The sequence below is a fragment of the Dasypus novemcinctus genome, chromosome 31 (assembly GCF_030445035.2).
Source record: "Dasypus novemcinctus isolate mDasNov1 chromosome 31, mDasNov1.1.hap2, whole genome shotgun sequence".
In the NCBI taxonomy this organism is placed as follows: domain Eukaryota; kingdom Metazoa; phylum Chordata; class Mammalia; order Cingulata; family Dasypodidae; genus Dasypus; species Dasypus novemcinctus.
Window position 1 is genome coordinate 39,754,955 of NC_080703.1, and position 27,619 is coordinate 39,782,573.

The 27,619-nt window shown below is 43.7% G+C and overlaps 1 protein-coding gene across 10 annotated transcripts in view; it reads left to right on the top strand.

Moving 5' to 3' along the window:
• Window positions 1-27,619, top strand: part of SATB1 (SATB homeobox 1) — a 97,998-nt gene that overhangs the window by 575 nt on the left and 69,804 nt on the right. The window contains exons 1-4 of one of the 10 annotated variants that reach the window (XM_058290777.2): window positions 60-134; window positions 22,132-22,366; window positions 26,008-26,184; window positions 26,976-27,102. In XM_058290777.2, coding sequence (XP_058146760.1) covers window positions 22,156-22,366; window positions 26,008-26,184; window positions 26,976-27,102 — 515 coding nt within the window. In that variant the 5' untranslated portion in view covers window positions 60-134; window positions 22,132-22,155. Of the gene's footprint in view, window positions 1-59; window positions 135-266; window positions 358-859; window positions 1,331-5,696; window positions 5,889-19,148; window positions 20,163-22,131; window positions 22,367-26,007; window positions 26,185-26,975; window positions 27,103-27,619 lie in introns of those variants that run through there. The other 9 variants (XM_058290778.2, XM_058290780.2, XM_058290782.2 and 6 more) reach the window with 9 other exon arrangements.

Sequence of the window (27,619 nt, forward strand, 5' to 3'; positions counted from 1 at the left end):
GCCGGGAACTTCCGCGGCGGCCGCAGCTCCGGCGGCGGCGGCAGCAGCAGCGGAGGCCGCCGCCTCGGGAGCCCGACGCCGCCCGCCCGGGACGGCCCCGGGCCCCGCGCCCCGCGCCCCGGGGCCCGCGCTGAGTGAGTGCCGCGCCCGCCTCCCCGCTCGCGCCCGGCGCCGTCGCGCGCTCCCCGGAATCGGGCCAAACTTCGCGGCGGCCCCCACCCGCGGCGCGCCCGTGGGCGCCCGGCGGCGGGAGCGCCCCGCGCCCCGGAGAGGCGCGGCTGCGGCGGGGTCCCCGCGCACGCGGCCACGCGGCCACACCTGCCCGGCGGCCGCGGGCTGCGCGGGGCCCCGCAGGAGGTCGGTACGGCCCACCTCGGGGCGAGCGGGCGCGGGGCGGAGGCCGGGGGAGGGGGCCGGGGCGCCCCGGGGGCGGGCTGCGGGCGGGCTGCGGCCCCCGCCGGGCTGCGGGGCGGCGCGGCATCCCTCGGGCGCCCGCCGCCCGCGTCCTCGGCCCCCGCCCCCCGGCGGCGGCGGCGGGGGGCCCGCGAAGTTTGCGGCAACTTCTGGCGCCCGGGAGCCCCGCGGGCGCTGGGCGCGGGGCGCTCGGCCTCGGAGGCGCCCCGGCCGGCCCCGCTCGTGGGCTTGGACTTGGGCAGGCGGCGGGAGACGGTGCGGGGAGCGGGCGTTTCGTGGAACCCGCCGGCGGCCGGCCTCGAGCGCGCCGGGCTTCTCCCTGGCGAGGCTTCCGGGGCGGCGGGGCGCGGGTTTGGACGATCCCCGGGAGAGGGGCGACGCGGGCAGGTGGCGGCTCCAGGGACCCGCACGGAGCAGGACCCTCCTGGGAAGGCCCGGGTCGACTGAGGGGAGAGGGCCGTGGGTCTCTTGGTGGCAGTGTTGGCCCCTTCAGGGCGCTGCACCCCTCCCGGGTTAGTGTCAACCGCAGGGCCGCCTCTCCAAGTGCCCTCGCCGGCAGCCTTGACCTCTGCGCCCTTACTCGGGGAACTTTCTCCGCGGCGTTCCGGGTGTCCAGACCAATGGTCTAAGATTTTGGACTCCACATGGTGATAAAAGAGGGGGAAACCCAGAGAGAGCCCCCCTCTTCCCAGGAGAGAACCCTTCTGCCCCTGCTGGCCGGGGCGCCACGCCGGCATCCCTGGAGGCCAAGGCCACCTGCCTGGGTCAAGAGGACAGAGCAAGGGGGTAAGGATGAGAGCAACGCGGCCGCTCGGTCTCAGGTTCTGTCCGAAGCAGTTGCTGGAGGCTGCAGGGTTTGTGCTGTCCGACGGAGGACCTCGGAACCTGGAAACTTTATTGACATTTGCACCCTCTCGTAAGTGAATTTTTCCCAGCTGTCAGGCATGCGGGATTTATTCTCTACAGTCAAAAGTAGTTGCATGAACAAACCAAACCAAAAGCCGTCCTTGAATACGCGGGAAAGCCAAAGTTAGGGTATTTTGCTCTAGAAACCTTGAATCTGCTCGACGGTGCTAGTGCTGTGATTTCGCTAAGTAGCCCTTATTTTCTATTGCATATTATTTTAGTAGGACAGTCCTGCCTTCGTATACTGGCTGCTCCGGTCTGCTGGCAAACATTAGCATTCAAGCTTACATTTTTGACAAATGTGCAGACAGGAATAGCATGAATAAGCATCTTAAATATTAACAACCTAAGCATCTGTTGTGAAACAAATTTAATATATTTACTCCGTGTTTCTCACATTGTTAGGAAAGGTTATAGTAAGTGCATAATTTCAACTTTAGCTAGCAGAAGTAACTGGATGTGCCTTTCACTATCCTTCCAAGTCAGAATCACAATCACCAGACAAATACTTTCACTTGGTTAGGTAAATTTACATTAGTAAATACATTTTAAACAATGTGCATTTTATATAAAACATAACAGTAGCAAGATAAGTATTCTTCTTGTGCACATTTTTAAATGGTTATGCATTTTATAAATATACCAAACATGTTTATTCTTCATCTCCATTTGACACTTCTTTTTTCATATTTTTTCTAATGGAAACAACGTTTTAAATGGAGAGTTGTCTAGTCATATGTAGTATATAATAAGTAAACAGTAGCTATAGAATACACAGCATTGTTAAATTTGAGTATGGATGGCTGTAACCAAATTATTTAAGAGAATAAAATCACTGTTTGATTTTTGTATTCCCTCCTGAACAATGAATACAAATGATGGGTGAAAAAGGAACAAGTAGGCATTTCCCTCTAAAGTGGTGTGCCTTAAAATGAGGTGGAGGGGAGGAGGAGAATAGAGATAAAGAAGACCTAAAGAACTTCCAAAAGTCTGAATAGTTGTTTCCAGAATCAATGCATTCCTCATTTTCCCACAAGCTGAAGTATGTAATAAATAATAGTTCTTTGTATGTAAAAGTATTCCAAAGGAATGCCTTTTGTTCAGTTGCTTTAATAAATTAATATATTCTTTGGTTGATAATCTACAAAAGTAGCTCTTTTGTCTCCTGGCATCTTAAACAAGAGTAACAACAAAGTGATTATTGGTTTATTTCTGCAAAGAAGTCTGTTGCCAGCTATATGAACTTTTGGTGTGATTCGCTGAGCGATAGCTGAGAAAGAGCTATGTTAAATTAGCAGAGACCAAGATACCTAGAGGAGATGTTCAGTTATTTTTTCATGGGATGGGTTGCTGATTGTAAATTAGGCCTGAAAGGTCAGGTGAGAGGCACCTGTTCCTCATTATTGTAAAAATCTTTCGGTTACAAACACTATTAAGCTAAACGCAACGTGGATATACTGCAGGGGCGTTATAAAGCACGCTAGTGGTTTTTCATCTGTCCTGAAAATATCCAAAAGAGCCATACATAGCTATGCCCTTTACACAAACACATCATTTCTCCCATACATGCTGTCTTGGTTGACTGTAATTTATATTACATTCGTACTCCAGGGTGACGGAGCCCATGAAATAAATAACTGACTGAATCAATCTCCAGGCTATGTCTACACATGTTGCAGTCAAGTCCAAATTATTCTTTCTAAACCTCCTTTCTTCTCTTGGCAAACCATTAGTTAATTATCAATATTTGCTCATGTTTTAAATAGAAACTTCCTCCCCCATTTTCTTTTATACCTCTTAGAGAAAATGAGTTCCTCTTTTAAATGATGACGTGAAATATTTTGCTTATCACTTGTATACAAGGAGAAAATCAGTTCCTCGATGCCGTTATAGCTTTGCAGCATTAATAAAAGGAGAAAACCACATTTTACATGAATGCGCTTCGGAAGGCTGTCAACATTTGATGTTCAAATGTACTACTTCTTTCAGGAGAGTTCAGTAATCTTTCTATTGGAATTAGGAACTGTGATATGAGTTCTCTGAATAGCTTACCTTGAGATAGTTCAGATAGCAGAATAAGCATATGTATTGAACAGACTAAAACAGCACAAGGTTGCAAAATAGTAAAGGTGTCAGTGTGCTTTTAATTAGCAGAGGAGGATTTTGAGTGACTTAGATCATTCAGATTATTGGACTCATATTTAAATGTGTTCTTTGTCCTTTTTGGTTTCCTACAGTTCACGCTTGTGTTAAGTATTCCTTTTTATTTTTTTGTGATCAAATTACGGACCAGTGATTACTCCTGCTTTTCAAATTGATCTGGGTTTCAAACTCCAAAACTCCGGGATGATTTTTTAACAAATCGGTCTACATTGTGACAGAACAGAGATCTGTCCTTAATAGATCAGGCTGGAAAAAATCATGCACGGGAGGGGTATATTTTCTGGTAAAATGAAAGTTATGTTTCGGCATGATGAGCATCAGGCCTCAGTAATCTGTTCCTCTTGTGGAATGAACACTTCCTCCTCTGAGCTAGCAGGCACCTACTGTTTATTTACGCTGCATTAAACTGACAGCTCAGCAATCAGAGGGAAAATATTACTTACCTTCCTGAAGTAAATACCAGTTTATAGGTTAGTGCACATATTTATATTCCTGTCACCACTAAATAACGGCTCTGTCTCCACTTTAATATCTACCTGTGCTATAACCCAGGGCTGCAGACTCTTCCTGGTTGGGGGTAGGGGTCGGGAGGGGTTTTTCTTATCTTTTCCCAGTGCCAAAACTTTAAAGAAAACCAATTTCATCTCCTCCTTTCGGTCATGTGAGAACCAGTTGAAAGAAGCGTTGTGCACGTTTACAGTTGCATAACATCACTACAACATCAAAATCCCCAAAAAATCCACATGCCACTTAAAATCGTCATCTTGGAGCAACCTCAGGACGGATACATGCAAACAGATTCAAGTGTGTGTTTGCTAAATTAACTTTCTACAAAGTTCCAAAAAGAATTCTTAAACTATTTAATTTCCTTAGGTAATGACTTTGATATAGCTATCTTCCCCTTCCAAGGCTTCAGTGGAATGTTTCAGGTTTTAATGGTACTCTGCAAATACGAGTCCAAAGTCGGGCTCATTGATTGATTGACTGATACTCTAAGCTTTCCCCTGAAAATATTCTCACTGACTCTATTGTTCTCCTTGTTAATCTGCCAACCTTAAGATAAGGGAGATTTCTACATGTTTATAACATTAAATGCATACTTTGTTGCTTTAAAATTAAAAGCCCTTCCTCTTTTAACATCAAAATGCGGTTCAGATTGAATTTCAAAAATCATACTTTACTTTTGAGAAAACGCTTATTTTCATTTACATCCTATAAGTAGCTTTTACACTCATTGTCTACACATAGTTGTCAATCTTGAATCACATATTCTGTTGACATCATAGCAGAATGCACTCTTAATACAGCATATAAATTAGATCTGTTACACAAGGTTCTTTTCCTTCACTATACCAAAGAAAAGTGTCTCCTATGGTAATTTATATATCGTTCCTACGTGCTATTCTCAATGGTAGGTCTATTTAAACTTGATATCTTCATAGAGTGTGATCAACACATTAACACACATTATTTAGTACTTTTGAACTTATGCCAACTGTACCTTTTGCTGTTTATTTTTTTAAAGTCTTTTTTAAGATCAGATATTTCATTTCAGAGTAAATAGATACAGATTGTGTGTATATATATTCAGGGCAAGATTTAATAGTGTAGCGTCTTTCCAGCATATTGGCCTATTTTTATTCTTTCAAGTTATTCTCTATCACTTCCACCCTTGCTGCTGTCGGAAGATTCGTAATAGAAATTCTAATCACCTCTTTCAATGGACTTGCAAGGATGTAATTCAGTTTATGCCGTGATCTAGTTTAGTTACGAGAGAAGAAAATCAGTTAACTGATACCTAGCATTTTTGTGCCTAGTTAACTGCTGAAATTTGTCCAGTACGGATATTTAAATTTTGTTAAAGAACTCTGTCTTAGAGTAAAAAATTAGGAGTTGGTTCAGTTTTCAGTGGAGGAAAGATCTTCCTGGAAAGATACATTTAACTGTGCAAAATTTTATCACATTCATCGGTTATCCTAGAGCCCATTTATTGTTGCACTCGTTTTTTGGGTACCTAGAGTTGCAGGTCCCCCAGATGAGGCTTGCAGGCGCAGCGGATGTCGGGCAGCACCAGCTTGTGCCTTTACTAGAATGTCTAGACCTGCACTGGTCCCCCTCCTCTACCCCCCGTGCCCCCAGGTGTGCAGGAAGTAGAGGGCGGTGTACTGGGTGAAGGGGGTGGACTCTACCCAAAGAGAGCTATGACCTGATTTGTGACGCACCCTCGCAACGGCAGTGATGGTCCAGCTGCCTCACAGGCAACTGGTAACCACTTCACTTGGGGGATGCTTCTGCTTTGTCACCAGAGCCACAGAGAACTTCATTATTGTCGCCTCATCCGAGACTACTTTTGGGGCGCTCTCCTGTAGGGCTAGATTCAGAGAGCAGCCTCTGAGATTTGGAGGGTAAGTGCCAGGAAAGTTCCTGCAGTCAGTAGCAGGTGGAGAGCCAGGAGCTCAGCCGCAGGGCAAGGAAGGCACCTGGTGGCCCCAGGAGAGCTCTGTCTGGGGACTCTTGCTTTTTCTTCGCCAGGGATGATTTGGGATCCGATACCAGGAAAAATTCTTCAGTGGGCATTCTTTTGTGGGGGGGCTGGTGAGATGCGGTGGCAGGCTCCCAGGAGAAATTATTAGCTCTTTATTCCCTTGAGATATTTAAAGAAAAAGATTGTCAGTAATCTGTGCAAGGGAATACAATTTCTCCCGGAAACAGGGCGAATAGTGGGGTTGATGGCTAGAGGTGCCTAAGTCTTCTAGAGGTTTCTGATATGCCGTTAAGAGCATGTAAATGACAGTGGGGCCTTTTAATGTTTATAATGTTAAGGACTTTAAGTTTTATGTTATAAATATTTTATTATAATAATTACAATAAATAAAATAGAAGGTAGTGGCTGTAGATACCTTTTGAAGTGGAGTTAAGTCTTGAAGATAGTATATCCGTAATTAGCTGTTTGATGTTGAGTGCAATTGAGTTTTCCTGTTTCAGTGAACCAGACAATGGAAATCATTTGGCATTAACAAACTGGGCTCTGTGATTCTTGCTATAGTGACCCTTGCTTTTCTCCAGAAAGTATTTGATCAAATGAGTGAAGTAACTAAATTTAAATGCTGGCAGTTTTAAATTTTCAAGGAATTTGCAGAATTGGTAAAATAATCCAAGTGTTTCCCATTGTATTTCCACCAACTGAAATGCATATTTAAATGCCCTGTTTAGTGTTAGATTTCCCCTGACTATAAGGAGAAAAGAACAATATTTTAATAAGAATGCTTTTAAAGAAAAATTCATTTTGCATGGCGTAAGAGGACTCAGAAACAACTGAGAACATTATCTTAAAAGTTTAAAAATGACAGCCTTAGTTTGTATGGAGTCATTGTGTTTTAATACTACTGTATACTTATTAGTGTTATTAGAGCAGTAGACAGTTAATTACAGCCTTTTCTGAGACATGTTAACTGTATATTAAAAAATCACATTAAAAAAGAATGATGTATACTCTTACATACAAGCTACTGCTTGCTTGACTCTTAAAAAAAATTCTTTTAGAATGTATGGAGTCAGATTTTTGGCCCATTATTATCAAAGGTTTTCTACTAAAATGACATAATTTTTAAAACTTTTCAGTGAGATGTAAAATTCTCCTCCTGGTTTTATTTTGTTTGGTTTTGTTCCTTTCTTTGTAATTAGTTAGTCTGGGCTTGATTGCTTTTGCCAATGGCATTAGAAATTGTTGTCCCTCAGCGGCTTTTGCTTTCCCACGTTATATTTTGAGTTGCCCACATTTTCTTGTTTTCTGATTACTTTGGCTATCATATGTCATAAAAAGCTCATTGGGGTGATGTAGCTTCTCTTAGTACTTCTTTTTTGTAGGCTCATTTGTCAATGTTTCTTTACCCAAGTTAACATTTCTTTACAATTCTCTATAACCTAATATTTAAGATCCATTTGAGCAGTTGACTACAGCAGTGGTTCTAAGTCTGTTTCCTTGCCTCAGTCACAAACCATGGTTTTTGCTTTGTCTTTGGGCATGACAAAACAATGGGTGACTGAAACTAAAGAGGTTTAAAGCTGGACTTACCCTTAGACAGTTCGATGAAATTTGTTAACGACTTGAATTCCTTGAATTCATTCAGCTAAGTAGACCCTATAACCGTGTGGCATGGCACTCAAAAATGCACTAGTATCCGGTGCCTTTATGAAGTTGGTAGATGCTGTTTGTTATTTATTTCAACAAGTTATTAAAGTACAACACAAGAATTTAAGTGTATGGTACATGCCTGCGTTTTATAAAATGGGAGAAACTTCACAGTTAGCCTTCTTCACCTTGCATGTCATCAGCTCAAAGAATTGCTAAATGAATAATAACATAGTGAGTTGTGCTTGTGCTGATCAAGATTTGTTGGGGAAAGGGGCCGTCTCTGCTTTTACTGGGATTATCTGAGCACAATCTACATCTGTCCCCGTTTTCTGGATAATTGAACGCTTTTCCTCTTTCACTGTGTATTCTGGGTCGGTTTTTGGATGGTTTTCTTTCTTATTCCCATTGATTGACCTCCAGAATTAGTCTGTCCGCCTTGCAGAGGCTCAAGTTCATGTCCCTTCAGTGCTGATTGTGGTAACTGTACTGTAGTCAACACGGAGCCCTCCCCTGAAGTCTTTGCACATAGGATACCATGGAATGGTTTTCCTTATATTCCAGAACCAAAAATATTATGAACCAGTAGCCCAAGTCTGATTGGCCTCTATTTGTTTTTTCCTACAGCAGTGATTTATTTCCCATATCCTATGAAATAAATACTAGCTGTGGTTATTAGATAAAAAGACAACTTTCATTGCAGGTATGTTATTTCATAACTTAAAAAATGCTCCAAGGTTTAGAGTATTTCTATCAATGAGTATTTTACTCCAGTCCTTCAAGTTAATACTAGAGTTCCAAAACGGTTGTGTCAGCAGCATCTAAAATATTCCGAAAAGGTCTGGGCATTCTATGAAAGTTATCCGAAAAAAGACACTTCCTTTTCTTCCTAAAAATGTGGAGGGGTCTTTGCAAGACAGTTCTATTTAATTGACACAAAGCCAAGTATTCCTTAAGCAATACACTGCTGTGTGACTTATTACATTATCATGCGCATTCTGTCTCTTTAAACACACAGTCTCCTCTATTTGCCCTATTAATTGTTGATATGTTGCCATCCACGAGACAAAAATTAGAGCTGTAATTAAATAATCATGTGATGCTCCTTAGTGCCAGTGAGAGCAAACTCATTTTTTCCAGGCCCTGATGGTCACCGCTTATTGTATTACTACTGGCTTGCTTTACTTTTTTAATGCTTCTCTATCTATAGATTACCCAACTACTGCCCTTCTTTTCAAAATTAAAGTAGGGGGAGGACTTGCAGGCAGTCAGTTGGCTGGAGGTCCTCAGGGATGTAAGGTAGACATAGCCCTTTTGCTTTTGGTCACCTGGCAGTTTCCTCAGGGAGGCTCCATCAGTGGTGTGGTTGCCTGCCATTTAATTTACACTGGTGTTTTGGCTGGGATGAAGGCATACGGGGAATGCCAGGAGAATTACAAAGGGAGCCGGGTATTAAAATTCAGAAATGATTAAAATTGAAATAAAAGGATGCTGCTTCTTTGCCAGTCCTCTGGCAGTCATAATGGCACACAGAGATTAGTTTCCACCTTCATCTTTTCCTTCTTTCTCATTTCCTCTTGTTTATTGTTGACACATTTTCCTTATGTCTGTCTCCTGTCTCTGTATCTTTTTGCACCATTGTGCATTCCTACTTCTCCCTCTTTCCTTAAGCATGGAGAAGCCTACTTAACCTTATTATAACAATAAGAGAATAGGTTATTAATATTTAATAGGCACATGATTAAAATTTCTCTCTCTTAAACATGGGTCAGCTGTATTATTATTAACCAGCATGTAATTTTTCATTTAAAATATTCTTACTCTGCCCCTTGCTGTTTCTGAAATGTAGTCTACTTTAGTAGTGATTTAATACATAATGTTTAGAAAACTGTGGTCGGCTAGTGAGAAAAGAACTTACCAGTCATGGATAATCAATTATGCATGAATTCAAATGTAGCAGATGGAATCTGGTGAGTTAAAGTTTCTCTTTGCCTTACTGGTTTTTTGGTTTGTTTGTTTGTTTGTTTGTTTGACACCTGTCTCTTACATAGAGATAAACATCTAACGTAGCATGCGAGAACTTTCTTTATATCTTTATTTTCTCGTGAAAGTCAACCTGATTTTTTAAGTCAAATTTAGGGGCAGAGAATTTTTTTGGAGTCTTAGAGAGTATCAGATTTTATTCTGTCATTTTATAGATCTGGAACCTGATGCCACTTGCCTTAAGAGGGGTCACTCCGCTCCTAGTAGAGAAAGAAGCAAGTCTCAAATCCTAGTGTGCTATCTTTTCTCCACTACTTTTCCTGCTATACTATTTAACTTTTCTTATGTGGTAGTTGTTTAATAATAGGGCTGTTACACTAATTCTGCATCTTCAAGGATTTCTGCTGAAAACTGTAGTAGCCTCATTTTAAACTTTGTAATATTTTCATGTATGGCATGCAAATATTGTTTATATGTATCTGTTATGCCTTATGTATACATTTATTCATACTCTTGGATGCTGGCCAAACAATTGGGTTTCTCAAATCTATTGAGAATGCCACAAGATTTGGTTTATATCCTAAACTGCAGCATATTCTAGCTGGAAAGGTGTCTTTACCCCTTGCTTGCAGTGTTGCACATTTTTATCGACAAGACCCCTTTGTGCAAAGAGAATTAAAAAGGTATTTTTGATAACCTTGTTAACTGCCAAAGACAAGAAACTTTATTTTCATTAAATATGAATATTAGTGAGGTTTTTTTTCAGTTGTAGAAGCAATTTAAAAGAACAGTGAGTATTGTCCATCTTCAAATCAGAGTCTCAAAACACAAGCTGGTTCCCATCAAAAACTTTCATAAATATGCTGTTTGTTTCTCTGTCAAGTACATTTATATATGTGCATATATATTAAACAAATGAAAATAGTCTTTACAGCATAAATAAAAATAAATGATTAAAAAAATAGCCTCAAGGCTTACTAGTTCTTTTTTTAAAGTTATACTGTAGCATTATTTATCAACTTTTTGCTTCATATCAGCTGCAAATTTGCATGTATATTTATAGTCTATGTCAGTTATCTAATAAATTGCACAATAAACACACTAATAAGGAAATGGGCACCTGCAATATAGATAACTAGGTATGCTCTAGCTACAGTTATATTATGAAACTATTTTTAAGTATTTTATTTAATGCTGCTGCACATAAAAACGATCTTTAATTTTTAATTTGGCTTCACTGTGTACTCACATTCTTTAGTAATGCATCAGGAAAAATATAATACGTATTTGTAGGTATGAACTTCAATAAAATAAATTTAGACATGAATTTCCAATTTATTAGAAACTCCATTATTAATATAAAAGTCCTTAAAAGAAATTAGGAAGAATAAATGATAGGAAACAGAATATAGGAATATGTTACAGAGAAAAAATATTACAAATGATAACATGTAGAAGTAAATACTTGGATCCTTATTACTGCCATAAAAAAAGTGAAAGCCCTTTGGGTTTTTTTTTTAAATGAAAATTTAAACAAAATCTAAACTTCCTCTCTGTGGACATTGTATAAGTCATTATATAGATTGCATTTATACAGTTGATACATCTCTGTGACACGGCTACATATAAGCGTGTGATACTTTAAGCACTGTTTAATTGTGAGGGTCTGCTATTTCTTGAGTATACTAAATGTTTACTGGTTTGAAAAATATCCAAAAAGAATTTTCAGATTTAAGGTACTCTTGTTTGTTTTTGTCTATGCTTCATCCTCTCTCTCTTTTTTTCTTCTTCCAAGATCATGTAGTGAATTAAACCTGAAAAGAGAACCATTTTCTTGCACCCCAGGACCCTCAAATTAAAGACTTTGGGTGGGATCTTGGTCTCTAATTACCAATTCATGTTAATTATCCTCGGGTCAGGTATTCATCATATGAATTAATTATCCAGATAGCCTGGACCGTGGATGTTAGCAGGTAAAGACAAAGCAATGGAAAGCTGGGGGATGGGATGAATGGGGTGGTAGTTCAGTGTGGTAGCTCATTGTTTCTCTAAAGCTTGCCTTGACATTATAATGGTAATATGTGTCTGCCAGTCCTAGAAATAGATGAAATATTGTGCTTTAGTTTGGAGTTAAACTTCTCATAGGGTTCAATAAATTTCAGGCACTACCATGGAAGGTAATCTTTGGCCAGGTGGGATGCATTTGTCTCGGCTAGTGGCTTGTCTTCCCCATGGACAACCCCTGCTCCGGGACCTGGCAGCAGTGAACATGGCAGTACAATCTCAGAGAATGCCTTTGGCTGATGCTTTCCCCAAACTGCCCTGGACTAGAATTCAGGCCCCTGCTACCTGTTTTCCCTCCATCTCTATTTAAGCCAGCAAGGATTTGCAGTAACAGCACCGCTAAGAAAATTTGCTTGGTAGGGTTTGGCTAAGGGTTGATTGGGAATGGTCACCGTTTGGCTTCACTGGAATGAAAAATTCCCCAAGCTTCCTGCGCGTCATCAAAGCAAAGCACTGAGGGCTAGGATGCCCTGCAGTTGGCTTCTTGGCATGAACAGTGTGAATTTTTTTGGCTCTGCTCAAGTACATTGACATAGTCTGGAAAAAAGTTGAACTGTTTTCAGGGAGGAGAAGCCCCACTCAAGACGGAAGAGTTTTCTGGGAGAGAAATCACGTTGAACTGTGTTGAAAAGCGGTGGAGAAAACTGGGTGGTTCTGGCTCCACTAAATAATAGACTGGCTTTTGAACTGTACTTCCATGTGTAATTTTGTGGTTAGCAGCTTAGGTTTGTGATGATAAATCATATCCCTACACAGGATTTCTGGCACCCCAGTAAATCTCAGTCAAGTGTCCAAATACTACTTTATCCTGGTTCCTCAGACAGCATACTTTTAAAAATCTTTAATTATTTTGCAGTAAGTGACTAGCCTGTGCATACATTCCTCAACATTTCTGGTCACTGCTGTTTTCTGGAACAGCCTTTTCTTTTCCAGCTGACCCAAGAATTGGGTTAAAAACTTCCCCTCAGGGTGTCCTAGCAGGCGTATTTGATTGCCTATGTCAAAAACATTGACTAGCCCGGTGGATGCCCATCTTGACTGCATATTGGAGTCACCCTGGCATCTTTAACAAACACACACAACAAAAAAATAATGCCCAGCTCCCACCCTCAGCCCTTCTGATTTCCTTGCAGTAGTACCGTGAAGGCTGGGCATCAGGATTTTTGAATGCCCTGCGGGTAATTCTAATATTCAGCAAATTTGGGGAGCCACTGAGCTGACCTTTGATTCCACACCTGGGATAAGCCTAAGATTTTTTTTTTTTTTTTCAAGCAGCATTCTTAGAAGCAGAAAACAGTTCTTGCATTCCTTCCCTGTGGCAGCAGGCATTCTGGGAGACACTAGGGATGCAGACATAAGGAAACCTCGAGATGCTTCCAGTCTTGCAGTCTGGAGGGGCGGGCATGTACATTTGGAATGCACACAGCAGGACAGGTGGTGTGATGGAACATTGGAGGAAATAACTAGCAGCTGCAGAAGGGTTTGGACCCAGGAGGGGACATGGAGCTGACAGTTAAAGGAGATGGCGGAAGGGCAGTCCCCAGGTGAGAAGGGGCAGCAGAGGGTTCCCGGTGACAAGGACCCGTGGGATAAAATCGGGGCTTCTGGAAACTGTAAGCGGTGACGCCATCCACTGTGCAGGACTGAAGGCATTTGCAGGAGTCCTTCCGCTTCCCGACTCAGTTTTGGATCTAGGTCAAGCTGCCCCTTTTGATGGAATTATTACCATTGTACCTTACTGAGGTACTGACCCATACTAACATCTGGGGAAGGAGATGTAGCTTTTAAAGTTTTGTCCAATAAATTCTTGTTAATAAAAAAGGTAGTATCTCGGGGTAAAAGGGCCAGGTGTTCTGCCAGGTTCTAGGTACCAGCTGGAATGTGGCTCATTTCCCTTATCCAGCTCTCCCAGTGCTAGCTTAGACATCGCCTTTTCTTTGCTCAGCTCTGATGATGACCTTCATGACCCTATCACCCATTGCCAGCAGGTGTTTCCATCCATCCCAAAACCATTAGGAGATACCTTTGATCACTATCACTCGGGCTATGACTGGAATCTACTTTATTAGGGAAAACAAAATCCTTCAACTCTTATTTAGAGTTCTCTATCGTTACTTCTTCATCCCCTCCTGCCATTATTTTCGTCGGTATGCCATTGTTTGTTTGGTCTCTGGTGCCGTCCCAGGTGGAGCAGGTGTCTACATGAAAGCTTCCCAAAGAGTCATTTCTAAGGGAAGCCCATACCAAGGGCCAGGATGGAGCAGCTCAGGGGTTTGGAAAGTGTTTGACTTCATCCACGGGGTATTTCAAATGCTAATGAGAACAGCCTGTGGGGTGTACGCCTATCATTCCCAGTATTTTAAAGGACCCTGTCAAGTACAGCCAGGTCCAGATCCTTGTCTTAAACTTGGGTTCAGAGAAACGTCAGTCTCATTCCACGCAGGCTTAGAAATGGATGGGCTAATTCCAAAGTGGGAAAGGTTTGGATCTGGGCATCATCGGAGGGTCCGAGAGCCAGTCAGCACCTCTCAGCCTCCCGCTCACCCGACGTTGGGCAGTCTTTTCTAGGTGTTCTCTGTACCGACATTGTCCACAGAGCATTCTGCAATGGCGGGAGTCCTCTGCAACCTACACTGCCCAGCGCGATGGCCACTGGCCACACTGGGCTATGGCGCACTTGAAGTGTTGCCCACGAACCAAGTTTCTAGCTCTGTGGCAGTTAATTTCAATTTAAATGGGTATGTTTACCTTCTTCACCGGTTCCTTCTCCTCACTGCTGCAGGCACTAAAAGAAGCTGGCATTGGAGTCAACAAGCTGGTTGCAGGTGGCACCAGGAGGTTTTATGCCCCTTTATTCATTCATATGTAAATATTACCGAGACACCGTATGCTCTCCTGGTAATACGGCAGTGAGCAGGGCTGGCCTGATCTGTGTGCCCGCATGGGGCTTTTAGCCTGGCATGGGAGACCTCTGTTAAACCAATAATAACCCAAACCGTTCACTGATTAAGACTGCGGTGCTTGTGACAAAGGAGAAATTGAGGAGCCTTATGGGGTCCTACGTTTTTGTCGGCTTAGTTTCATCAGAGCCCGGGTTCTTCACTGAACAAGGAAAGCAGGAGGCTGTTTCCTTGGAGGCTGGGCGAGGTTGGCAGCAGGGCCCCTAGGACTCGGGCGGTGTGGAGCTGGGGTGTGCCATGGCGTGCCCGCCCCGCCGTGGGGTCAGTCGGATGAAGCTGCAGGCACACACACACTGCAGCCTTCTGAACTTGATCAAGGAGACGCTCTCTTTAACTGGATGCAGTTGTGATGATGTCGGTCACAGATAAGATGTGAGAAGAAGGGTGCAAATGTTTACAGGATATTGCATTTCCTCTCTCCAACATATGTTTTCACAAAGTTGTTTAGGCTCCAGCCCCAGCTCTTTCCTCCCTGCTCTTACAAATGGGTATTTGGTCCATTCAAAAAACGAGGTGGAAATCAGTCCTGACATCCCAGACAGACAAAATGAGACACACAACGGCAAAACATATGGCCCGAATAGACGTCCTTATATGGCCAACACAGACCATATTCCCAGAAATTCATGTACAGAAAACACCACCTGCAGCTAAAGCCAAAAGACAAAGAGTTGTCAGGACAAAAAGAGCAATATGCTACGTAAATGGTGCTGCTTTAAGAGTGTAGAGAGATAGCCAACTGCATTTGAATCAAAAAAGACAGAAAAAAACCCCCACAAAAAAACTATGTCCTTAGACAGTCCTTCGGTGGTAGGCATTGCTTTGCTCACTGTCACTGGCAGAGTTGCCATATCTTAAAAGCGTTGGAATTTTAAATGCTTTCTCTGTTTATTACAAATGTATGTGCTATTCAGAACTCTGAATGTGTTTTAATGCTTTCGGATATCTGCCTGCATATTTATCTTAATACTTTGCCATCTAAAGCATGCAGTAGTCCTTTCATTATTAAGTTTTTTTTTCAAAATCTTGTATATCTGTTACAATATTTTTCTTTGCTACCTTTGTGCAGCCAGTATGAATGCCTTCTCGTGTGATAAAAAAATCGATGCATTCTCTTTTAACTGTATGTATATGTGTTAAATAAATAGTTCACTTATTGAGTTGTAATATTTCACGTTCCTGAGGTCTTCTATTTTGATATCAAGGTTTATACAGTTTATATTGTTTTAACTTTTTAATACTTGCTTGCATCTTTGTAGTCAAATATAAGATGCCTGTGTAGAATTAATTGATGTATCCTTTCCATCCCTGGAATGATAGGTGATGCTCACAGATACCTAGGAAGGTGTTATTTTCTTAATTATCTTTCTGTTTTACTTTATTTTAATCTGGGCTCACGCTTGCCAATGTTCAGTGGCTATAATGAATGTTCTTTGAGGGTAGATAATATGTAATACTTAAGTTAATCAGTGTAGTATACCACTTGGAAGGCATAAACCTGTGCATACTATTTTACTTACGTCATTTTATCATTTCTTTTAACCATACAGTTCAGGAATAAAGAATGTGCTTGGAGGACAATATGTGTTGGCAAGTAATAGAGACATGTACTATATGTTGGTTATTCTTCATGGTAAAGTTATTATTAGAAGCCTTTATTCTCATTTATTGTGTTTATCATTCTCCAAGGCCATGTCCATCCTTAGTCCATACTTTTATGTTTTGTGTTTATGAATTAGTTTGATTCCTGGATAAAAGGTGCTATTCAGATTTAAAGATTATTATTTCATTTCCCACATTACATTAGAACTGACCAGGACATTAGTAGGCTAAGCCAATCAGAAGGCTTATCTGTTTGTTTAAATGATGGGATAACTATATTTACATTATTTATTCCAGTGTGTCTTGATATTCAGATTTTCTGTCATCATTTTTAGTGCTCTTTTCACTTTGCTCAAATTTTTCCCAAGAGCTTTCTTTTCTTTTCTTTTCTTTTCTTTTTTTTTTTTCTTTTTGACATTCAGTGTGAGGTGAAGTTGCATGGGCAAATTTTTTTTGTAGTCTACTGTAATTTTTCTGTTTTCTTCATTTTGCTAATATGTGTAAGTTTGCACAGGATACTAATAATGCGTTGTCCCTACTAAAACAAGGTGTGTTTCGGTGAAACATGTGGGACATTACCAGTTGGAAGCAACTATTAAGTATCCATCTTATAAATTCCAAGCTTAACCTATCGTATTGAGAAAAGCATGGTAATGATAGAATTGTTGATTTTTCTTTTACATATCAGAAATCTTTTTTCTCAAACCTGAAGTACCCCCATCCACAATACCAACTCTGATAGAAGTGCCATATTTGTGTATTTCCTTATGGATTCTATTCTCAGCATTTAATTAGAATATCCTCCTCGATATTTCCCCACATTTCAAATTTCTCCTTTTATAAACGCAGTATCATTCGGTCTTTCAGTAGAGCTTGCCACTTATTTAGTGTCTTGTCTTTCTTGCCGTGCTTCAGTTTTTTATCACACCTTCTTTCTTTTGCTTAAGGCTTGGGTTTACGTGTGCCAAGATTCACGGTTGCTCTCCTCGATTTTGACTAACCTTTCCGGTTTGCGGTGAATCTTGGGTGCCATTAGAGTGACATATTTTCACTGTGTTTCTCTTGAACTTGTAGTCCCCAGGAGGCCATCATTTTCCTGTACTTTATCTTCTGCTTTTCTTAGATTTCTAATGTAAACAATGGGTCTGCTGTATTGGGAGTGTTAAAAGAGCTTCATTTGCATATTTCCCTTCTCGTCTCAGTACTTGTGCTAACTTGTTGCTTTTCTTTGTGTAACAAAACGTTCGTCTGACTGATTTTCCTCTTTTCCCTATTAGGGTATTCCGAAAACTAATTCTTATAACATTTTTGTTCTTGTTTAATGATTAACTGTCTTCGGGGTGCAAGATGGAAGTACTTAAATCCTGAGCCAGAAACGCTGCCTCTCTATTTGGGGCGAGATTGTAATACTCTTCATTTTCACGTGAACCTTAGTTAATAGATGAGCTAAATAGCAGAATCAATCTTACGTGCTACTATTTATCTGGGTAATTGACCCTAAATTACAGCCGTCGGATTTATTGCCACAACAGATCTGTTTACCAACCCCAAGTTTCTCGTCTTTCACCCGAGGTGAATTCTTTCCAGGCGTCTTCCCTCGCAGTGGCGACTCGCAGCTCTCGTAAATGACCCACATTCTGCTGAACGCGGCCTCTGTGGAGTGCACGGTTCTCCTCCAAAGTGTTGGGTGGCTCAGAAGTGACAAGTGCTTTGAGCTGACCTCCGACTAGCACCAGACCCTCGTGGTTCTTTTTGAAATCGGGGCTCTTGATCGTTTAGGGACCCCTCTCCTTTGGAGATGAATATTGGGGAGAGCGAGCGTTGCAGGGCTCCCCGACTTGGCGCCTCCGCAACTGCAGCAGCCTTCGCCCTCCCGCCGAGAGCCCTACCTCCCGGCTGGCTGGCCCCGTCCCCGCAGTCCCCCTGCCCGAGACCCCGAAGCCCGTCACCCGCACGGCCGGCCCCCCGCTTCCCCCCGGGCGCACGCCCGCCCCGCTCCCGGCGGAACCGTGCCGTGCTCGTGGTGGCGAGTGGGCGGTTGGCTCGTTGTGCCCCCCCCCCCACCCCACTCCCCCGCGCGCCGCCGGGGCAGCCCCCCCCCCCCCCCCCCCCCGACCGCCCCAGCCCGGCCTGGCGGGGCCCCCTGCGCGCCGCCCGCGCGCCCTCGCCGCTCCCTCGCCTCCGCTCCGGCGCTCGCCGCCCCCGCCCCGTCCCGGCCTCCAGCCCGGGTTTTAAGCCGCCCGCGTCCCTCCGCCGCCGCCCCCCCCCCCCCCCCCGCGCGCCCCGCCCCCGCCGCCCGCTCGCTCCCGCTCCCGCTCCCCGGCCGCGGCGCCGCAGCCGTGGGCCCCGGCGGGCAGGGGCGGCGGGCGGCGCGCGGGGCCGGGCGCCACGATGCGGCGGCGGCGGCGGGCGCGGCGCGCGGGGCGGCGGCGCGGGGCGCAGCGGGGCGCGGGCGCCCGGCGCCGGGCGTAGGGGGCGAGGGCCGCGGGGCCCCGCGCTCGCACGCGCGCACACGCACCGCCGCCGGCGCCCCGAGCCCCCCGCCCCGCGCGCGCCGGCCGACTCCGTGCGGGGGAAGGGCGCGGGGCGCTCGCGGCGCGGGGGGGCTGCCGCGGGGGGGGGGGTCTCGCGGCGCCCGGGGCCGGCCGGGCGCCCATGGGCAGGGCGCGGGGGCGCGGCGCCGAGCGGGGCGGCCTCGCGGGGCCCTCGCCGCGCCTCCCCCGACCCGCGCCCCGCGCAGCCCCCCGCCCGGGGGCGCGGGGCCGCCGCCAGAAACTTTGCGGCGCGTTCGCGGCGGGCCGGGGGCGCCCGCGCGTGGGGGGCTCCCGAGGGCGGCGGCGGGGAGGACTCGCGCCCCGGCCCGCGGGGACCCCCCGCGCCCCCCGGCGGGGCTTTGTGTTGGCGACTCCCCCCCGCCTCCGCGGGCCCCGCAGCCCCCCGGCCGAGGCGAGGCTGCGGGGGGCGCGGCGGGCTTGCCGGGCGGCCGTGACCCCCGCGCCCATGGCCCCCCTGCCCCGCGCCCGCTTCCGCCCTTCCCCCGCTCAGGGGCGGGGGCGCGGGGAGCGCAAATAACACAATTTCAGGGGACGTCGCCTCCAGGTCTGCGCGGGGCTTGTTGTGGTTGTGGCGGTTGTCGCACACACACACAAAAAGGACCTAGGAGCCGGCCGGCCTGAACTTCTCTCCGGGAACGCGGGCGGCCCAGGAGATCGCCTTTGTGTGTGTTATTTATCCGCTGTCAAGTTTGGAAGTGGTGAGTCTCGGGGCGCCCGTCGCCCCGCGAGCTGCAGGGTGGCTCTGGCGAGCCAGGACTTTGCTTCTTTGTCTCTTTAAAAGGTCACCGCGAAAGCTGGGCCTGGATCGCGCCGGCCAGCTGGAATGGGTGCGGGCCCCGGCCCCGCGATGGGGTGGGGGTGGGTGGCGTGGGGGCGCGCGCGAGGCGAGCCCGCCGGGAGCGCGTGGAGAAGGACCCTGCGTGGCAAAAGGAAAAAAAAAAAAAAAAGAGGTCCTCGAAACCGGCCTTGCGTGCCTTTTCTTTCTTTTTTTCTAAAAGGGAAATAATTGCTGGGACTGGGTGGGCTCTACTGTTGGCGGCTCACCCGGCTGGGTTGAGTTCCCTGGGCAGGGCGCTGGGCTTTGGAGAAAGTGGCCTGCCTGCCGGGTGCCAGCCAGCCAGCCAGGACGCGGAAATGGGGTTCCCAACGTGTGCCTCGAAGGAAAACTCGGCAGCCTGTCCTCCCTGGAGCCTTCCCGCTGCTGGCAGTCCTGGGCCGGCCTGGCGGAGGTCGGCCTTTGAGTTGGGAACTCAGGTTTGCTGAACTTTAGCCTGGGGCAAGAGAGTTTAAATGAGTCGATTCCGCGGTGTTTGGGGTGCATGTCATTTTGCTCCGTAGTGCACCTTTTTACGAGATGACTGAGTGTGCAATAGACATTCGTAGGTGAGTCTCCTAAGGACAGTTTTGCATGACCTGTATGATATTTTGATTGTCCACCCATTAACCAAATTATCATCTATCATTTCCATTTGCTGTAGAGTTTGCAGTGCTGTGAAGCCTCATGACTACTTAATAGGCTGCGTAGCAATAACTTTGATGCTATGGGTCTACTTTACTTTTTTTTTTTTCCTTCCCTTTTTATTTCTCTTAAATTGCCCCGAGGGGCGAGGATTTTCTTTTTCAAATCGTATGCTTTAAAATTCAGCTTCTGCTCCAGGGTTAGGCAACCAATTTCGGAAAAAGCAGCGCTGTGTTATCATCCACATAAAACACGAGTGTTTTGTATACATTAATAATCATCGCTCTAATTTTGGCTTTAGACTGCAGCTTAATATAATGGAAAAGAGTAATCTTGATAAAAAGCGGTTAAGAGAGGCACATTTATTGTTAATGAACCTCATAACCAAAAACAGCTGGGACCTGGGTGGAAGGTAAACCTTTAGTTCTCAGCCTGCCACCCTGGAGGACAAGGATAAATAGCCATTATTTCCCAAACTTTATGGTCTTTTCACTTTTTCACTTGGCCTGCGAGGTGGCTTTTAAACCTCTAGATTAGCATTGCCCCCCCTCTCCCCCGTTCACCTCTTTTCTTGATTATATGGGACAAAGTATGGTTAGGAAGGGGAAGAGATGTTTATAGAAAGGTCGTTGTAATACCAGCTATCTTTCAACAAATCCAGCTCCAAACAGGTTAGGCACTTTTTTTTTTTTAAGTACAAGATATGTTGAATTACTAGACAGTTGGAGGAAAGTCATAATTCTGTTCTCTCTGGTTCTGCTAAGTATGATTGCCTTGGTGTAAGCTCAGTGCTTCCGGTACCACGAGATTTCATAAAATGATTCTACTCACCTGTTCTCACCTTCTCTAGTTGAAAACTGTATTTTGGAAGTGAATTTGCTATTGTAATAATATAAGTGCTTTATCACCAACAGTGTGAGAAGTGATGTATAATAATAGGTAACTGTAAATAATTATCTGTTAATTTTTTTTCTGAGTATGATGTTGACTTCATTGCATACTGAGATTATTTTGAAAACCAGATTGTGTTTTACTAATATTCTTAAAAAGTAAGCTTGACAGTTCTACCTAATATGTATACATCCTTTTTTTTCCCTCTCTTTTTGTTATTTAAATTGATGGCTAGAAACATTCTTTACTAATGTATGCCTGAATTTTGACTCTAAAACACATGTGTTGTAATGCTTCAGTAGCTGGTATATTTGGAAAAACCCTCCACTTCTTCCTGTTTGCTTAGGAGTGATATGATCCAATCATATTCTTGACCCCAGCCTTGACCTTTAGCATGTCTGGTAACCTAGAAACTTTGATAGTAGAAAACTTTTTCTGTACATTAACCTGTAAAGAGAATGAGGAGTTTAAAAAGCAGTTACATGCTTGCTACCTTTTTTTTGTGAGTCTGTTAATATATTTTTTCCTTGTACAAATTAAAATGTATGTAAAAATGTAAACATCTACTTTAGATTTAACTAATATTTTGGACTGTGATAAGCTTTCTGTTCTTGATTAAAGCATTGGCTGTCGTTTTCTGTGGTGAATTTCTAATGCTTAAAAATTGGGACTACATAAATACAATTTCTTTGCAGCTATCCTTGTGGTAATTCTTGTTATAAAAGTAAACCCCATTCCTGCCCCTGCCCCCGCTCCACCATACTTAGTTTTGTTTGTAGGTGTTTTACTTAGGGGTTGGTCCAGTTTACCCAAATTATTTTGATAAGTTGAATGCAAATGTAGAAGTCGCAGTTAACATCTGCGTTACATTATTTCTAGGTAAGCCACTCTCTGAATACATTGTATTTGTGGAGAGAGCTTTCTAGGGTTCTAGATACATATGTGTCTGTCTGGATAGACCCCTGCTCAATTGTAACATGTCTTCTTTTTAAATCCTGGCAGGTGATCTTTAGAGGGTAACTGAGCATGGATCATTTGAACGAGGCAACTCAGGGGAAAGAACACTCGGAAATGTCTAACAATGTCGCTGATCCGAAGGGTCCACCAGCCAAGATTGCCCGCCTGGAGCAGAACGGGAGCCCTCTAGGAAGAGGAAGGCTTGGGAGTACAGGTGCAAAAATGCAGGGAGTGCCTTTGAAACACTCGGGCCATCTGATGAAGACGAGCCTTAGGAAAGGTAAATCCTCTGGAGCAAGAGCACGGGAGGCTGCAAGCCTTGCGCCCGCCGAAGGCCACTTGGCGTGGGGTAGAGAGGCAAGACTTGTCTTTGTGCCTTCTTTCCCTTGATTCTCTCCCCGATCTGAAATTAGCCCTGTTCCTGGCTGCGCGTCAATCCCGTGTTGAAAGCGTAGGCTCTGGGCTTGGAGGAAGCCTCTTAACTCTTCTCTAGGCTGGAATCATTGGACATCCTGGTGGCAAAGATGGAATTAAATACAGTCATCTTCTTTGGAAGAGGTGGTGTTAGAGAAGAGGATAGGGAAAGGGCTGTTGCTTAAACTGCCATAAGATAAGGATGAAGGATAAGACTTGCAGGTTGTTGGAGTGTACTGCCTTAGCTGTTTTCCTGAGGTCACTAGGGTACAGCAGGGTCAGACATGATGGCACTATTACGTGATCTGATGTAAAAGTTTTGCGATGTCAGTTTTTGTGGTTTATTAAGAGCATGTTTGTTATTTAGCAGTGAAAAACCTGGTGGTTCTTTTTCTTTAAATTATTGCTGTGATTTGGTATTTTGGCAAAAGGAAGAGAAGATGTAGACAAGTTTATAAGGCGAGGCTGTGTTACTACTGTGTGACGCCTTTCTACCAGTTTTATATTAAATTGATGAAGTTTAACAACTTTGTTTCGCATTGTTTGTATAAATCGGTGCCTAAGCCAAGTACAGTGTGTGCCACATAATGGCCCTATTTTGTCTCTGAATAACGTGTAGAGGATTCATATTTTCCTTACATTTGCTAAGCAAAGGATAAAAATGCCATCTTTTAGCAACCAAGAATATTAAGTAGGTAAAGTTAGAAGGCAGAGGAATTTCATTGTGTTTGATGCATAACATTTATCATACAATCATTTATTTTTTCCTTCGTTTGGCGAAAACAAAGAATATATTGATCCTGAAATGAACAGACACAGCAGTCCGTATTGTTAGATCTTTATCTATTAAAAATGGAAAAAGAGCACTTCAGCAAATTCTTTGGCCTCTACTCATGATTACCCTATTTATTGATTGTTTGCCAAGAATGTATGCATCTTAAGAAAGCCAGGGGTAAGAGCATTAAAAATATAATTTATTACGGCTTTTCAAGCAGAGTGCATTAATATTGTACTGGGAAGCGCTGGGGCTCTATAAAAAAGACTTTCTGACGCCTGCAAACATATAAGTTCCATAAATTCCTAAATAGGAGATTTCAGCTGTCTCTGGTATTATGTGATATTTGCACAGCAAACTTTAATGCCAGGACAGTTTTAGACAAGGATTCTGCAGGCTTCACTGCTCCTTACGGCAGACGTGCTGTTTACACAGGCTCATAAACCTTCAGCACAAGCTTCTAAGACTGCCTCCAGGTTTAAATCATGTGGTATTTTTAGCATCCAGCAGTGACCAGTGCACTCCCCTTCTCATGCTGGAAGGTTATGAAGTTGCTGTAGCTGGAAGTCTCACCAAACCTTAGCACGAATAATCAGCCGGTTCAGAGAAGCCTCCTGCTCAACATTCCTCCTAGTCACAGAAGAGCAAATGTAACAGTTTGCTAGAAGGTTTAGCAGCTAGAATTGCAGTTAGATGATAAAGTAACTATTGTCACTTCATCAGTGGCCGTTTTTATGATCTCCAGGGCACCTCTAAATGTGATGAGTAAATTCCAAAATAAATCCAATATATGTCATTGAATTTGAAAAACCTACAGTTATTCCATAGATGTAATGAGAAGCGTAGGGTAGAACATGTCTGTTTCATCCTCTAAGAGGGAAAAAAAAAATCAGTGCATACTTTTTTGTCTTACTAACACAACTCTTTGAAGACGATGGAATGGGGGCTGCGAGTAGAGAAACCAAAGTACAGTAATTTCACTTCCTGCTTAAAAAATTTTTTTTTCAGTATAGCATCCTTAGTGACATACTCTTAAAATGCAGGTAAATAGGTTAAATTACTAATGGCTTTTGCTGGTTTTCCCCCCATATTTTTTTTTCATAGGCATGGCTTCTGTTTGGCAGGTGCTTAGATAAAAATTACGCCTGGGATGAGAAAGCAATACCAAGAAAAAGGGGTCAAACGTTTTTGTCTCTTTGCTTACGAATTTTGTGAAAGTACCTTCAAGCCAGGGAAATCTCCGGTTTGCCTATTGCTGTTTTGCCGTGGTCTCCCCAAATCTTCTTCTGATCCTTGATGGGTTCTCTCTGTGGTATAAAACAGATGAATGAATGGCAAGAATATTGGCAAGCTCTGCGGTTTGTTTTCCGTGCCCAGCCTGTTGGATACCTCGGAATGAGTTTGTGTGCTTTTCTAAGTAAACCTAGTGGGGTTTATTTGTCGGAGCTAGAATCTCTTGTGAACAGTCTTACTAAAGCTGTGGTGAAGACGCACACGTAGAAAAACGTCGCATTTGCCTTGCCGGCTCTTGTTCAGCAGAAACAAGCAAATAGAGAATTTTTAAAGGGCACGTCTCTGGGCGCAGGAGGAAATCCTGACTTTGGCCGTGCTTGGTGGGCGTTTCGCAAGTTGGTGGTTCTGTGAGTCCAGAGGGCAGAGCTTATAGAAGCATTAACGTTGTAGGAGTAATTGGGGATCCTGGGTGCCCTGTTAAAGGAACCCTTGTCATCATTTATGCTAAAGATGATACCCTCCTGGCAATGTGCCACAGTACAGTGCAGATGCATCTGCTTTTAACCCTTTTCAGTTTATCATTGAAGTCTGACAGTGTGCTGCATAAACACCTTGAGTGCCACAGCATTCCATGATTTCAGTTTCTAGAAGCCTTTTTTTCCAAGACTGCTGTAGCCTGTGCTTATCAATCATCTGACTACTGAGTTCTTTCATTGGGCTAAAGTAAATAGAGAGAGAACACACCACGTCTATGCAGATTCCTTTATCCTAATATGCCCTGATAACGCCTGTTACCTTTTCTCTCTCTGGTTTTTATCCCATTGACTATAATACAGATTGTTCATTTTAAAGACTGTCGTTACCCTGATACCTTTTTAGTCAGGTAGAGTAAATGAGTAGCCATGAAAATAAATCTTCTTTATCTACATTCTGTACATATTGATGTCATATGTTATTAACCTCAGTTTGGTTAAGTTTGGCTTTTTTTTTTTTTTTTTAATGGAACCAGTAGGGTAAATATCCAAAATTTAAAAAATTTACAGTCAAAGGTGATTTGAGAATTGGACACAAACAGGAAAAGTTTAATGTTCCCAGAAGGTAACCGTAGTGGGTTAGCTTTGCACACTCTCTGCCACTCACAGCACGTCAGATGAGACACGTTTCTCTCTTGTCAGCTTTGTTACGTGATCAAAAGGGTAATTCTGCATTCATTGATTTTGGAAAATGCGCTGGTACCATCAGAGCCAAGCCCGAGTTCCCCAGGACCAACTACATATTCTGTTTAAATATTTCGGTGTATAACTTAAGAAAAAAGGGTCTCTGTATATACACACACACACATGTCCTCGAACCAGTGCTTCTGTGCCCTGTTTACCTTGGAAACATAGCCCCCCTTTCTCTCAGCGTTGCCAGGGTTTATCTTCACCTCACCTCCCAGCCCCTGACGGTATCTCTGAAGACTGTTGGTTTGTGTCTCTTTTTCTCCATCTTTCTGATAGGAACTATGCTGCCAGTTTTCTGTGTAGTAGAACATTATGAAAACGCCATTGAGTATGATTGCAAGGAGGAGCACGCAGAATTTGTGTTGGTGAGAAAGGACATGCTTTTCAACCAGCTGATAGAAATGGCACTGCTCTCTCTGGGTTATTCCCATAGCTCTGCTGCCCAGGCCAAAGGTAAATGATGTGTACGTGAGGTCACGTGGGAGGATGCGCGGCATCCTTTGTTTACTTTGCAGGGAAAGCACTGAATATTTTTATTCCAAGAACTGTGCTCCGTGTGTTGCATCAGTTCCTTATAGACTGTGGCTTTCAAAAAAATTGGCTTAATTCAGTTTGGTTTAGTTAACACACATTTTGCTCGTGTGGAATGTCGAGGTAGGTTTTTTTTTTTTTTTTTTTTAAATTACTTCAGCTGAATCATTAGTATGCTTATTGACCTTAATAATCTGTCCCACTGAGGACCCACAAGGAAGTGAGGAGTATGTCTGAGCAGATGGACTGTTGAGAGTCAATTTGCATTTATGACTGAATATCTAGTTCTGTTTCTTTTATTCTGTTTCTGATGGTTTTATGGGCGGTAAAGTATTTTTCAATGCTGATTCCCACTGCAATAGAGAATCTTATCTAAATCGTAAAGCCATTTAGAACTGGTTCAGCTATGTCTTATTAGAAGTTCCTGTAAGTTGGGAGAATGCTGGCCTTATGCATAGGTTTTATTGATGGGGTTTTATTTCCAAAATAATAAATAACCCTACAGCCATTTACATAATTTCACAATTTGGAAAGCTGAGCTGTGTATATTCTCATTGACCTGCCTTTTAGAGGGAAGGCAGTCATTCAGACAGAAATAACAGTATTTCTTGTAGTGGGGACCATGAAAAAAAACAAAAAAAAAACAGCTTTCTATTAGATACATTATCTGAAGGATAAAATGCTTAGTGACATGTTCTCTTTATCTCGAATAGGGCTAATCCAGGTTGGAAAGTGGAATCCAGTTCCACTGTCTTATGTGACAGATGCCCCTGATGCCACAGTGGCAGATATGCTTCAGGACGTGTATCATGTGACCACTTTGAAAATTCAGCTACACAGGTGAGTCGACACAGCAGTTCTGCTTAACCTGGTTTTTTCCACGTGAAGATTTTCTGGCTGATTTAAAAATTTTATTTAATGTTTCAGAAAGCTTAATCCAAATTGATTTTGTTAACCTTATTCCTACTTTTTACCCCTCACTTCAAGGTGTAATTTTAAAGCAACCTCCCACCCACCCAGATCCCTGAGTTTATGCAGGTTATCATAAGGCAAGGCTTTACATTGAGTCAATTAAATGATGCATTACAAGAAGGCATTTTCCATAAAGTTTACTTAAGAGAAAAATATTTTTGCATATCATGAACAGTGCCATCTGTGTACATTTTGTGAAAGCCTGCTTTATTCACGATTGCTGCGATCTTATTTATTTATATATTTCCCTAACATTTTGATTCGTATGAACAGAGCAGGGAACGGAAAACGGTTCATACCTCCATGTATCTTGCGACGGATTGTGAGAAAGCAGCACACCTTAAATTGTCTTCCCAAGCGCATCAGAGCAGGAAGGTAGAAGTAA